This window comes from Seriola lalandi, unplaced genomic scaffold (assembly GCF_002814215.2).
Source record: "Seriola lalandi dorsalis isolate HSWRI2012SDOR001 ecotype SW California unplaced genomic scaffold, Sedor1 jcf7180002054240, whole genome shotgun sequence".
Lineage (NCBI taxonomy): Eukaryota > Metazoa > Chordata > Actinopteri > Carangiformes > Carangidae > Seriola > Seriola lalandi.
The window spans coordinates 65,572-76,417 of record NW_019524793.1 but is presented as its reverse complement, the minus strand read 5'-3'; the positions used below and the strand labels follow the sequence as shown (position 1 = coordinate 76,417).

The 10,846-nt window shown below is 39.3% G+C and overlaps 2 protein-coding genes across 2 annotated transcripts in view; both read right to left on the bottom strand.

Annotated features, from left to right (window-relative positions):
- The window catches only part of LOC111653723 (uncharacterized), a 4,991-nt gene extending 3,909 nt beyond the window's left edge, over positions 1 to 1,082 (bottom strand). Inside the window, exon 1 of the mRNA XM_023404390.1 lies at positions 1,010 to 1,082. Coding sequence (XP_023260158.1) covers positions 1,010 to 1,082 — 73 coding nt within the window. The remainder of the gene's footprint in view (positions 1 to 1,009) is intronic.
- Positions 1,083 to 4,131: 3,049 nt separating this feature from the next.
- The window catches only part of LOC111653721 (myosin heavy chain, fast skeletal muscle), a 21,630-nt gene continuing 14,915 nt past the window's right edge, over positions 4,132 to 10,846 (bottom strand). The window contains exons 24-41 of the mRNA XM_087173474.1: positions 9,914 to 10,156; positions 9,644 to 9,820; positions 9,422 to 9,567; positions 8,823 to 8,913; positions 8,334 to 8,723; positions 7,768 to 7,894; positions 7,571 to 7,689; positions 7,164 to 7,360; positions 6,882 to 7,065; positions 6,622 to 6,787; positions 6,314 to 6,438; positions 5,894 to 6,202; positions 5,609 to 5,812; positions 5,395 to 5,520; positions 5,113 to 5,283; positions 4,922 to 5,026; positions 4,735 to 4,830; positions 4,132 to 4,611 (exon numbers count right to left, since the gene is read on the bottom strand). Coding sequence (XP_087029600.1) covers positions 4,462 to 4,611; positions 4,735 to 4,830; positions 4,922 to 5,026; positions 5,113 to 5,283; positions 5,395 to 5,520; positions 5,609 to 5,812; positions 5,894 to 6,202; positions 6,314 to 6,438; positions 6,622 to 6,787; positions 6,882 to 7,065; positions 7,164 to 7,360; positions 7,571 to 7,689; positions 7,768 to 7,894; positions 8,334 to 8,723; positions 8,823 to 8,913; positions 9,422 to 9,567; positions 9,644 to 9,820; positions 9,914 to 10,156 — 3,126 coding nt within the window. The 3' untranslated portion in view covers positions 4,132 to 4,461. The remainder of the gene's footprint in view (positions 4,612 to 4,734; positions 4,831 to 4,921; positions 5,027 to 5,112; positions 5,284 to 5,394; positions 5,521 to 5,608; positions 5,813 to 5,893; positions 6,203 to 6,313; positions 6,439 to 6,621; positions 6,788 to 6,881; positions 7,066 to 7,163; positions 7,361 to 7,570; positions 7,690 to 7,767; positions 7,895 to 8,333; positions 8,724 to 8,822; positions 8,914 to 9,421; positions 9,568 to 9,643; positions 9,821 to 9,913; positions 10,157 to 10,846) is intronic.

The window sequence follows — 10,846 nt, the reverse complement described above, 5'->3', positions numbered from 1 at the left end:
AATAACTTTGGGAAAAATTGGAATTTTAACACCAAAAGTCATAGCACCCCTTGCGGGATCAAGACGCACGTTTAGATGTATATATTACCGGGGTTTTCTCAAAGCTGCGGGACGAGTTACGCGCCGAAATTTGGCGGAAGAATAATAAACCCGAAACAGAATATTAATAGATGCCTCGGAGCTGAGCACCCGTGGTACTAATAAGCCTGAGGAATACTAATAGATGGCTAGCTGTAGAGGAGTGCCTCGGAGCTGAGCACCCGTGGCACTAATAATATAGTGCTTTGCCAGGTGTAAACATCAAGTATTGCTGAAGTTGAAGTTACTATAAGCCAAAAATAATGAACAGGGTTATTGCATGGTAGCCCTAGATCTATGAGCAGAGATAGAGCTTCCCTAATGGCTCCAATCTCTAATGAATCTCTAATGCCAATTTTAAAAGTCTTGGTCAACCTCTCCACCCCTGTTTGTCTCTGGGTTGTAGAAAGATCTCCCTTTCTTCCAAAAAGGCTGCTAACAAAGCTGAGGTGAATTTGGTATATTACTTAAGGAGAACGTGATGTGAAGAAATTCCTGTAATGGACCCATAGTCTCTATCTCTTTTTATGCCTGGCCAACACACCAGTCCCTAAAGTGTTGCTTCTCTTTCAGAATTTGCAGAGAATAGGATATGCCAGGAACAAAGGTGTATAGTCCCTGGGTCACACAGACAACATTCCAACAGAACACAGAGAAGAGAGAGAAGTTGTAATGCTAGATCCCCTCTAACCAGGGGTTACTCCCCAGTGGTTTGTGCCCCAGTGCAGCAGAAGCAGGGCTGTGGGAAGCTTGTTGGTTTGCCTATTTCTTGCATGAAGTGTTGCCCATGCGCCACCATTCACACATCCACACATCCACACATCAGATGCCCCTGAGGTCTTCAGCATTGAGAAACTCACAAACTCAATGGCAGACACAGAAAGGCTGCCCTTGTCTCAATAACTGCGTTGTTGTGGTTTGCACTATGTACTCGAAATAACTTCTCTAGGAATGCCTACAAATATGATGGACTTGATTTCCTGGAAGCAGCTGGGGTGTAGCATGGAAACGAAAAAACACCCCAGCATGGGTCACAAAAGCAATATAGTTGCTGCTGCTTAGGCGTGATGGAAATTGCTTTTGGCCCTCCTGAAGGTTGAGTTTGGAGAACACTGAAGCCATATAATTTAATCTTTTCCTCCACTGTGGTTGGTGGGCTCTTTTCACATACGGAAAAGAGAACATGGCAGAGGGGTTGATTGCTCAATACATGACAGCGTTAAGGAAGGTACAGGGGTTAAAAGCTGTGCTGTAGACCTAGCATTTTAGATACAACAATAGCAGCTAGCTAACAACTACCCACAAACAAACACAAATATTGGGATGATGTAGACAAAACTGAGGCAAAAGTTTTGCTTGTCTTAGTCCCACCGGTCTTTGTCACATACAGACCACAGCCCTCTCACCCACAAAGAAAAAGTACAAATTGATCAAGCAGGAAAGACAGGATAGACCTTGAGGCCACAGACTGCTTGCTATCGTAGTAACACTTGGGATGAATAAAGATTGCATATGTATCTTTGAAAGACAGATGTGCACTTTTAACTAGAGAGGAAACAATTCCATAATGATAAGTCAATCGACAGAAAAATACTGGGTGACTATCTTGAGAATTGATTATTACAAACCATACATACTTATAGCTGGACTGTAGGTCATACAAAACAAGCATTTTGATGATAGGTTCTCAAAAATTGTGACTCAGTTTTTTTTTATTTTTTGACAATTTGTAAACCAAATTATTAATTGAATAAATGAGAAAATAACAGACGGACTAACCAATATTGAAAATAACTGTTAGTTGTAGTCTTACCTTCAAAATCAACATCTGGATATAATGCTGCTGAAAAAACTTCAGGAGCAGTCTGATTTCAATCTCAGTTGCTTTCTGGTTACATTTGTATTTTCATACAATGCAGTTTTGAGATAATCCTTTTGTTTTATGATGGATGATGATGGCTTTACACAACTTTAATCATGACATTCTGATATCATGTATTGGGCAACCATAGGACCTTGATTTCATGAAGCACTTAAATGTCACTTGTAAAGTCTCAGGGCAGGAATAGCTCAAAATGACCTTGGAGCTCAGATATCAGTCATGAAATACATTTGCAGGTTACATTTGATTAATTTATGAGACTTTGTGAGACCTAATACATATTTATGTCCAGCTAGTTGTGGTTATGGAAGTTTATTACAGCTGTCCAAGATGCAAAAATATTTAGATAAGAACACATAGCTAAAAAGAGAGCCATGAAGACTGCTTAGGATAGCTTCAAATGTAAGTCTCTGAATTTCTATTGCACAACTTTTTCAGGGTTGCCTTTTTGTTGTTGACATTGTAAACCATGTCTAGCAAATCTGTTCATCAAAAGATTTGATAGTTCTGTTTAAGCAGCTTACCTTCTGACTGGAAAACAAAGGATGATAGAACTTAAAAATAGATATTGGGCAATTCATCAAATGCCAAAAAAAAATCTAAATTCTCAGTTGTAATGTATAGGCCTAACATTAAGAATTTTGTAACTATTAGAATTTTAGATGCAAATCCCAGCTAATATTCTGCATATTTGTTGCTGGCTTTTTAAAAATAGAACATCACCATCTTTTACATTTAACACACTCAATATGGGTATGCGATGTGCTGTGAGGGAGATATCACATTTTATAAGGGGCCCATGTAATTTATTTGATGACTCCCCACATTTTGAATTAGGTTAAATCTTGGACAGCATGATCAGAAATAGAAAGGCATCTGCAACTCTGGCCTCATGTGTCAGTAAGGATAAACTGATGACAGAGACTTCTAGAGTACATAAAAGGTGGTACATATGACTGCATTGTTAGCTGATTTCATCAGTAATATGTCACTTCTGTTTTAGCCACAGCTACACTGCTATGCTACATGGCAGACACAATGATATGCATAGCGAATGAATAACTTTTACAGTAAGTGTTTGAAGAAGCCTTTGTATGATGTATGCACTGATGTTTTGGTAGCTTTTCTGATGTGATAACATTGTAATAGTGCTTACATTGAGAAAGGATTAAGTCTTTCTGTACAGTTCATGCTTGCTGGCAGCTCTCTAGTTGCTTGGGTAAAAGGAGTCATGGTATGACATGCTTAACTTACTGTAAGACTAAGAGATGGGCCATTAGTGCAAAAGTTTCAAAGATTACTTATTGTTCCTAAATTAGCTAGACACTGCACAATCATATTTACTGTTAAATACAAATCACAAAAGTGCTTTGAGAAGTCAGTATTTTCACAAAGATTATTAGAACATCAATACATTAACATTTCAGATTTTTTGACAGTTGTTACATTAGCTAAGTGGATCCTTTTCTTTGTCACACTTCTATCAGAAGCATATAATCAAAACTTTCATTCGTCAGTTCTTGTACACTAGGTAAAATCTAAATTCCTGATATGTGTATCTGTATTGAATTATGAATTTATGACATCTTTCGGCACAGCGTTCCAAAATCCATCCATAGATACAGTTGATATTTCTATATGCTGTTCTATCTATATGACTCTTTTTTAATTTCAAGTAAATACAACTATCAAAATGTAAAATGTAAATGTAAAAACATTGTATATTTATATATATTGAAATATTTTCAGTTTTATTCTTCTCTGTCATGTATATTATTTATCCATAAATAAGATATTGATTCCATGTGTAATGAAAAGTTTGGATGATGATGATTTATTGCTGTTTGTATAGGGATGGGGATAACTGTGGCTCTGGAGGCTACATTTTATTTTGGTGTATTTATATTAAAATAATGCATCTTAATTCCTGCTTTGTTAAATGTGAAGTTGTCTTTAATACTTAACACTATGCTATAACAGCTATGGTTAATCCTAAGAATAACTCTCATGTGGGTATAAACCACTATTATTCCAGTGAAAGGAAAATGTTGAAGTTAGGCTGAAAGGTAACCTCCCCACACAGCAAGGTTAACTGATGCAGCTTCACTTGCACTGCTGTGTTTAACACTGTGCACTGAGGTGTGATTTGAATAAATAAAACAAAGCGTAGATAATAGATTAAACAGTTTATTGAATTAATACATTGTAAGAAGACAATTCAACAGCCAGTTCATATTTTATAAACTCTGTCAAATGATTCCAAAAGGATGATGTCTCTTATTCAGCACTGTCAGACTGAAAAAAAAAAAGAACAAGAAAAGTATTCAGAACATATTACCAACACTTAAGCTACTTCATGTCGTTATGCAAGTTATATCTGGCATTTACTTTAGTATATTTCTCTACAAAATAAATCGTATTAATTAACTTAATTAACTCTATCATTAATGAACGTAAAGAACCTTACTAAATGAAGGTGCCAGAAAGGAATTTTCTGTAAATCATATCACCTGACTTACCTTTCCAGTATCACGGCTCTTGGCTCTCAGTTTGTTAACTTGGGACTCAGCGATGTCAGCGCGCTCCTGAGCTTCTTCCATCTCATGCTGAACCTTTCTCAGCCTGGACATGTGGGTGTTTGCCTGCTCCTCCTGTGAAGGGTTGCAAGACGCAGTATGTTTTATTTTGTTTAAATATTCAATGTGTGGTTTCTTTATGTCATTATCGATTTGTGCTACTTTCCAAAGTGTCATATAACAAAACATTTGACTCACAGCCTCCTCAGCCTGTCTCTTGTAAGCCTTGACTTTGAGCTGCAGCTTGTCCACCAGATCCTGGAGTCTGTGCACATTCTTCTTGTCCTCCTCAGTCTGTACAAATTAAGAATTGTTACCAGGAAGTACAGAGACAGAATAAAGAAATTAAGAACTCACAGTAGTTTTTAGGTTTAACAGACATTACCTGGTAGGTCAACTCCTTCACTCTCCTCTCATATTTGCGGACACCTTTCACAGCATCACTTCCTCGTCTCTGCTCAGCGTCAACTTCAGCTTCCAGTTCACGGACCTGTGGCATGATGGTAAAGGATTCATCAAAAAGGTGAATCCTCATTCTTTGTTTATAATGAACATTTAAAGTATATGTATTCATACCCTGGTCTCCAGTTTCTGGAGCTGCTTCTTGCCACCCTTCATGGCGAGGTTCTCAGCCTCATCCAGACGATGCTGCAGGTCCTTGACTGTGACCTCCAGGTTCTTCTTCATCCTCTCCAGGTGAGCACTGGTATCCTGCTCCTTCTTCAGCTCCTCAGCCATCATGGCAGCCTGAAATGATAAATGGTCTGTAATTATACTTTCATCTAAAAAATCCTTCACAGCACTTGTTGAACACATAAATGAAGACCACATTAAGCATTTCTTGAGATGTAAACTCACATCAGTGATGGCCTTTTTGGCCTTCTCCTCAGCATTTCTTGCTTCCTGAATAGAATCATCCACTTCACCCTGAACTTGCACAAGGTCAGCCTCCATCTTCTTCTTGGTGTTCAGAAGACTGGTATTCTGAATGTTTAAGACAAGTCATGTTTAATATAATGTATATAATGTATTTTCAAGAACACTAATATTTTTATAATGAATAGAAAGAAACCTGAGAATGAAGCAGTCCGACACGCTCACTAGCATCAACCAACTCCTGCTCAGCCACTTTGCGTCCTCTCTCTGTCTGCTCCAGAGCGGCTCTCAGCTCCTCAATCTCAGCAACCATCAGGCCATTTCTGCGCTCCACCATGACAACCTGCTCCTTCATGTCTTCCTGTCCTCTGACAGCATCATCAAGGTGCAGTAGGGCATCCTGATAACAAGAGAAAAAAACAATGAGATTTCTGAGTTTTTGTAGTTGTTTATTTTAATAAGATGATCATATAATCCTTACCTTGAGCTGTCCCTGGACATTCCTCAGTTGTTTCTGTGCTTCAGCAGCCTGCCTGTTGGCATGACTCAGCTGAATCTCCATCTCATTCAGGTCTCCCTCCATCTTCTTCTTGACTCTCAGGGCATCATTTCTGCTCCTGACCTCTGAGTCAAGATTGCTCTGCATGGAGTCCATCACCCTCTGGCTGTTCCTCTTGATCTGCTCCATCTCCTCATCCTTCTCTGCCAGCTTCCTGTCAACCTCACCCTTGACCTGGTTGAGCTCAAGCTGAACACGGAGAATCTTGGCCTCCTCATGCTCCAGTGTGCCCTGAGATTATTTTAAACAGTCATGTTAATAAAACTTGCTAGAATGAAAAGTTCAATACAGTAGACTTGGACTAAATTGATTTAATTTGACAATAATTTTTATCCGTGTTACTTCAGCTTCCTCCAGCGCTGATTGAATTTCAGACTTCTCAGTCTCCACAGTCTTCTTGGATTTCTCCAGCTCATGGATGCTCTTTCCAGTCTCACCAATCTGTTCAGTCAGGTCTGAGATCTCCTCTATTGAGCAACCAAAACAAAAAGTTAGAGTAACTAATACATAATACTGTATGCAGTATACATTAAATCTAGACACATACCATTTATGTGTCAAGGCTTTTACCCTGAGAAAAACTCATAAACTACCACAGAAGGTAAAAGATTGCTATAACAGTCACATTAAATCCAGTGAGATTAGCATACGCTGCAGGTTCTTGTTCTCTCTCTTCATGGTCTCCAGGTGATCCAGAGCCTCCTCATAAGAGTTCTTCATCTTGAACAGTTCAGTGCTGAGAGAGCGAGCCTCCTTCTGGGCTCCTTCCAGCTCTGCCTGGCCCTCCTCATACTTCTGTTTCCATTCTGCAAGGACCTAGATTTGTATAGGTTAATTAAATGATTGATTACTACTTCAGGTATCTGTTCTTCAGATAAAATTGGTTTTGATTTCCAGTTGAAATATTTACCTTATCAAAGTTCCTCTGCTTCTTGTCAAGGTTGGCAGCCAGACTATTTGCTCTCTCCACATCAATCATGAGGTCCTCCACCTCACCCTGCAGCCTCTGCTTGGTCTTCTCCAAAGACGCACACTTAGAGTTGACAGCCTCAATCGATTCCTCAGCGTCCTGCAGGCGCTGGGCAAGCTTTTTCCTGTAATGAAGAATAATTAATTTGTTACTTTCTATTGTTAATTTGAACAAAACAATTTAAGGAAAACGAATTAAAACAATGAACAGGTAGTTACATACTTAGCCTCCTCCAGTTCCTCAGTGCGCTGGATAGCATCAGTCTCATATTTGGTTCTCCACTGAGCCACCTCGCTGTTGGCCTTGGACATTCCTCGCTGCAGCTCAGCCTTGGCCTCCTGCTCCTCCTCAAACTGCTCTCTGAGCAGATCACAGTCATGGCGGGCTGACTGAACACCATGGGCCAGGGCATTCTTGGCCTGTTGAACATGACATAGCATTTTAACTTACCAATGAAGTGAAAAATATTGTGTCAATAAGTACTTCATCAAGTTGAAACATGTCAATTTAGTTATTTAATTGCTTGGGAGACCAGCAAAACTTTACTTAGTATCTTCCACAAGATGCTTGTTTAATCATTATTTTATTAATGTTATTCAACATTAAGGAGAGAGTGATTATTGTAATACCTTCACTTCCTCCTCAATGTGTCTCTTGAGCTCCTCAATCTGCTGAGTGAAGGCCTGCTTGCCCCTGGTCAGCTGGGAAACAAGAGCTTCCTTCTCCTCAAGCTGGCGAGAAAACTCACCTGTAGGACATTATATAAATGAATTTATAAAAACTGATTAACCCACCAACAGCCAAGTTTTTATCAAAGGTGACTCACCATTCTCTGTCTGCAGTCTTGCCTTATGTGCATTAATGTCATTCAACTGGCGAACATTCTCATCATTTTTGGCTTTGAGCTCACTCAGCTGGTCCTCAAGTGTTCTGCACATTTTCTCCAAGTTGCCCTGTAAAAAATGTATGTGCTATATTTAAAAAACATGTTTTTTTTTTTGTCGCCCAGTGTCAGCTGGGATTGGCTCCAGCCGCCTGCAACCCTCAAAAGGATAAGCAGTATAGCTAATGAATGGACTGATGATTATATTTTGAAAACATAAACATATATTGCTTTTCAATAGATACTTTGGTGTATAGTTCTACATGGTACTATCCTTACATAACTACCATAATCATCTAAAACAGTTTAATGTTATTAGCTTTAAACCTAAGGGTAGAAAGGTAAAACCTTTACCTAAAAATAAGCCACTCCCCAAGAGTTCTGCACATTTTCTCCAAGTTGCCTTACAACAACATGAAAGCTTTCCATTTCTCCCAGACTTAAAGCTACTAGAATGCTTTATAATTACAGTTCATATTTCCAAGCGTGATAAAAGGCAAACCACTCACCTTTGCTTTGGCAACAGCCTCCATGTTGCTGGTGAGGTCATCAATCTCCATCTTGTACTCGCTCTTCTCCTTCTCCAGCTTCTGCTTGACACGCTGGAGGTTGTCAATCTGCTCTCCCAGCTCTGCAACACTATCAGCCTGCTTCTTGCGAAGAGCTGATGCGGTAGATTCATGCTGCAGGGTTGACTCTTCAAGGTCACGACGCAGCTTCTGGAACTCAGCCTCACGCTTCTTGTTCATCTCAATCTGAGCGGCAGTTGCTCCACCAGCTTCCTCAAGCCTCTCACTGATCTCCTCCAGCTCCCTGGAGAGGTCAGCCCTCTGCTTCTCAACCTTGGCCCGAGCAGCCCTCTCAGCTTCAATCTCTTCCTCCAGCTCCTCAATGCGAGCCTACATTTGATAGTAGCAATATTAAAAAGACTCATTAACCAGAATGTCATTTGTTCTTTATGATTTCACTGGTTCTGATATGTAAATCAACTATGTTACCTGGAGCTCTTTGATCTTTTTCTGTAGCTGAGCACCAAGTGACTGTTCATCCTCAATCTTGCTTAGGAGCTGACTGGTCTCAAACTCCTTCCTGTAATAGGAAATAAAGAGCATCTTCAGTGTTATTATTGATGTTCTGACTCAAATGCAGTGCCTTGTGTTGGAAGTAAAAAGGATAAGGTTCAGTAATCTAATAAGATTACAGCCCTGATAGTGGCTACTTGAGGCTTTAATTGGGCACAACTATGCTTTGAAGTAAATGCCAACATGCTCACATTACTAATGACATTACTAACAAGCTGATGTGCTGCAGGTATATTGTATACCATGTTCACTTTTTTAGTTTTATCTTTTGATATTGTATTATTTACTATTTAGCACCAAACACTAATTAGCACCAAGTACTAGTTGAGGCAAATGGGAATATCAGTGGGTTGGCAGGTATTTTGTCTAAAACACATAAAGCAATCTATCCAGTAAATTTAGACGTTTCAGTTTGGATTAAATTGCTTAATTGACTGTGGGATCAGCATTTATGGAGTTCTTAGTGTGCAATTTGTCTGATATTCAAAAGAGGGTTAAAACAAAGCAATACCTACTTCTTGATTTTCTCATCAGATTGCTGCTTGTCATTCTCCAGATCCATGATGGATTCCTGGGCCAGTTTCAGATCTCCCTCAAGCTTCCTCTTGGCTCTCTCAAGGTCCATGCGGAGCTTCTTCTCTTGCTCCAGTGATCCCTCAAGCTAAGACATAGCACTTGTCAATTATAACTGAACAATAAAACATCACGAAAGAGGGTCAAAGCAATTGTTTACTTACATCGTCCACTTGCTGTTCCAGCTTTGTCTTGGCCTTGGTCAGAGTGTTGACTTTGTCTTCCTCTGCCTGGAGATCATCCAGTGTTTGCTGGTGGGCCTCTTGGAGTGCTTTCTTCTCCTTGGTTAACTTGGCAATAGACTCATCTTGAGATGCCATCTCCTCTGTGAGGTTTTTCACCTGAAAATTGTATGAAAGGCTCATTTGAATGTGAACCAGATATCTAAAAAATGAATGTACATATATTTAAGTTTCGACTTAAATGGACCGAACCTTGTTTTCAGTGGCATGTTTCTCCTTCTCCACTTTAGCCAAGGTGAGCTCCAAGTCATCAATGTCCTTCTTCAGCTCAGAGCATTCATCCTCCAGCTTCCTCTTCTTGGCAGTCAGCTCAGCATTGATTTCCTCTTCATCCTCCAGTCTCTCAGTTGTCTCTTTGAGTTTGGCCTCAAGCTGGATCTTGCTCTTAATGAGCCCTTCACACCTTTCCTCAGCATCTGATAGGTTCTCAACTTCCTATAGTGTATTTTAACATAGAATAGGATAATTTGTTGTTATTTTATGCTTGAGGTTTTATTATTCATTGGTGTTTGCTAATTATTCATTTAGTTAATGTGAACATTTTTCAATTGTTACATATACAAACAGAAGACAACGATAAAACATGTACACAATGTAATATTTGGTCTACCAATAACTCCACAGGTGTGATTTATGGATTATGAGTTTGTCTAAATTACTAAATAAGCACTGTATACAACTAAATTATTAGTGATCCAAGAAACTATATGTGTATATATAATATTGTATTCACCGAAGCCACTTGCAGTTGCAGGTCATTCTTCTCCTGCAGCAGGGAAACCATCTTTTCCTCCAGTTCCTTCTTCTTGGCCAGGGCAGTAGCCAGGTCTGATTGCATCTTTTCATAATTCTCCTTCATCTGTTGGAGTTCCTTCTCAGTCTCAGCACTCTTCAAAAGAGGCTTGATTTTGAAGTACAGGTTCATCCATGGCCAATTTTTCACATTCATGAATGAACGGATATTGTACTGGATGCTGAAGATGGATTCCCTGGAAAATATATTTACAGATAATGTAATATGCAATATGGTTTCATGGAACTGCTGAGGATGGCAACTGAAGAAAAATATCTATATAATTGGACAGTACAGTTTTTAGTAATGTATGATAATTCTACCTCCTCTCC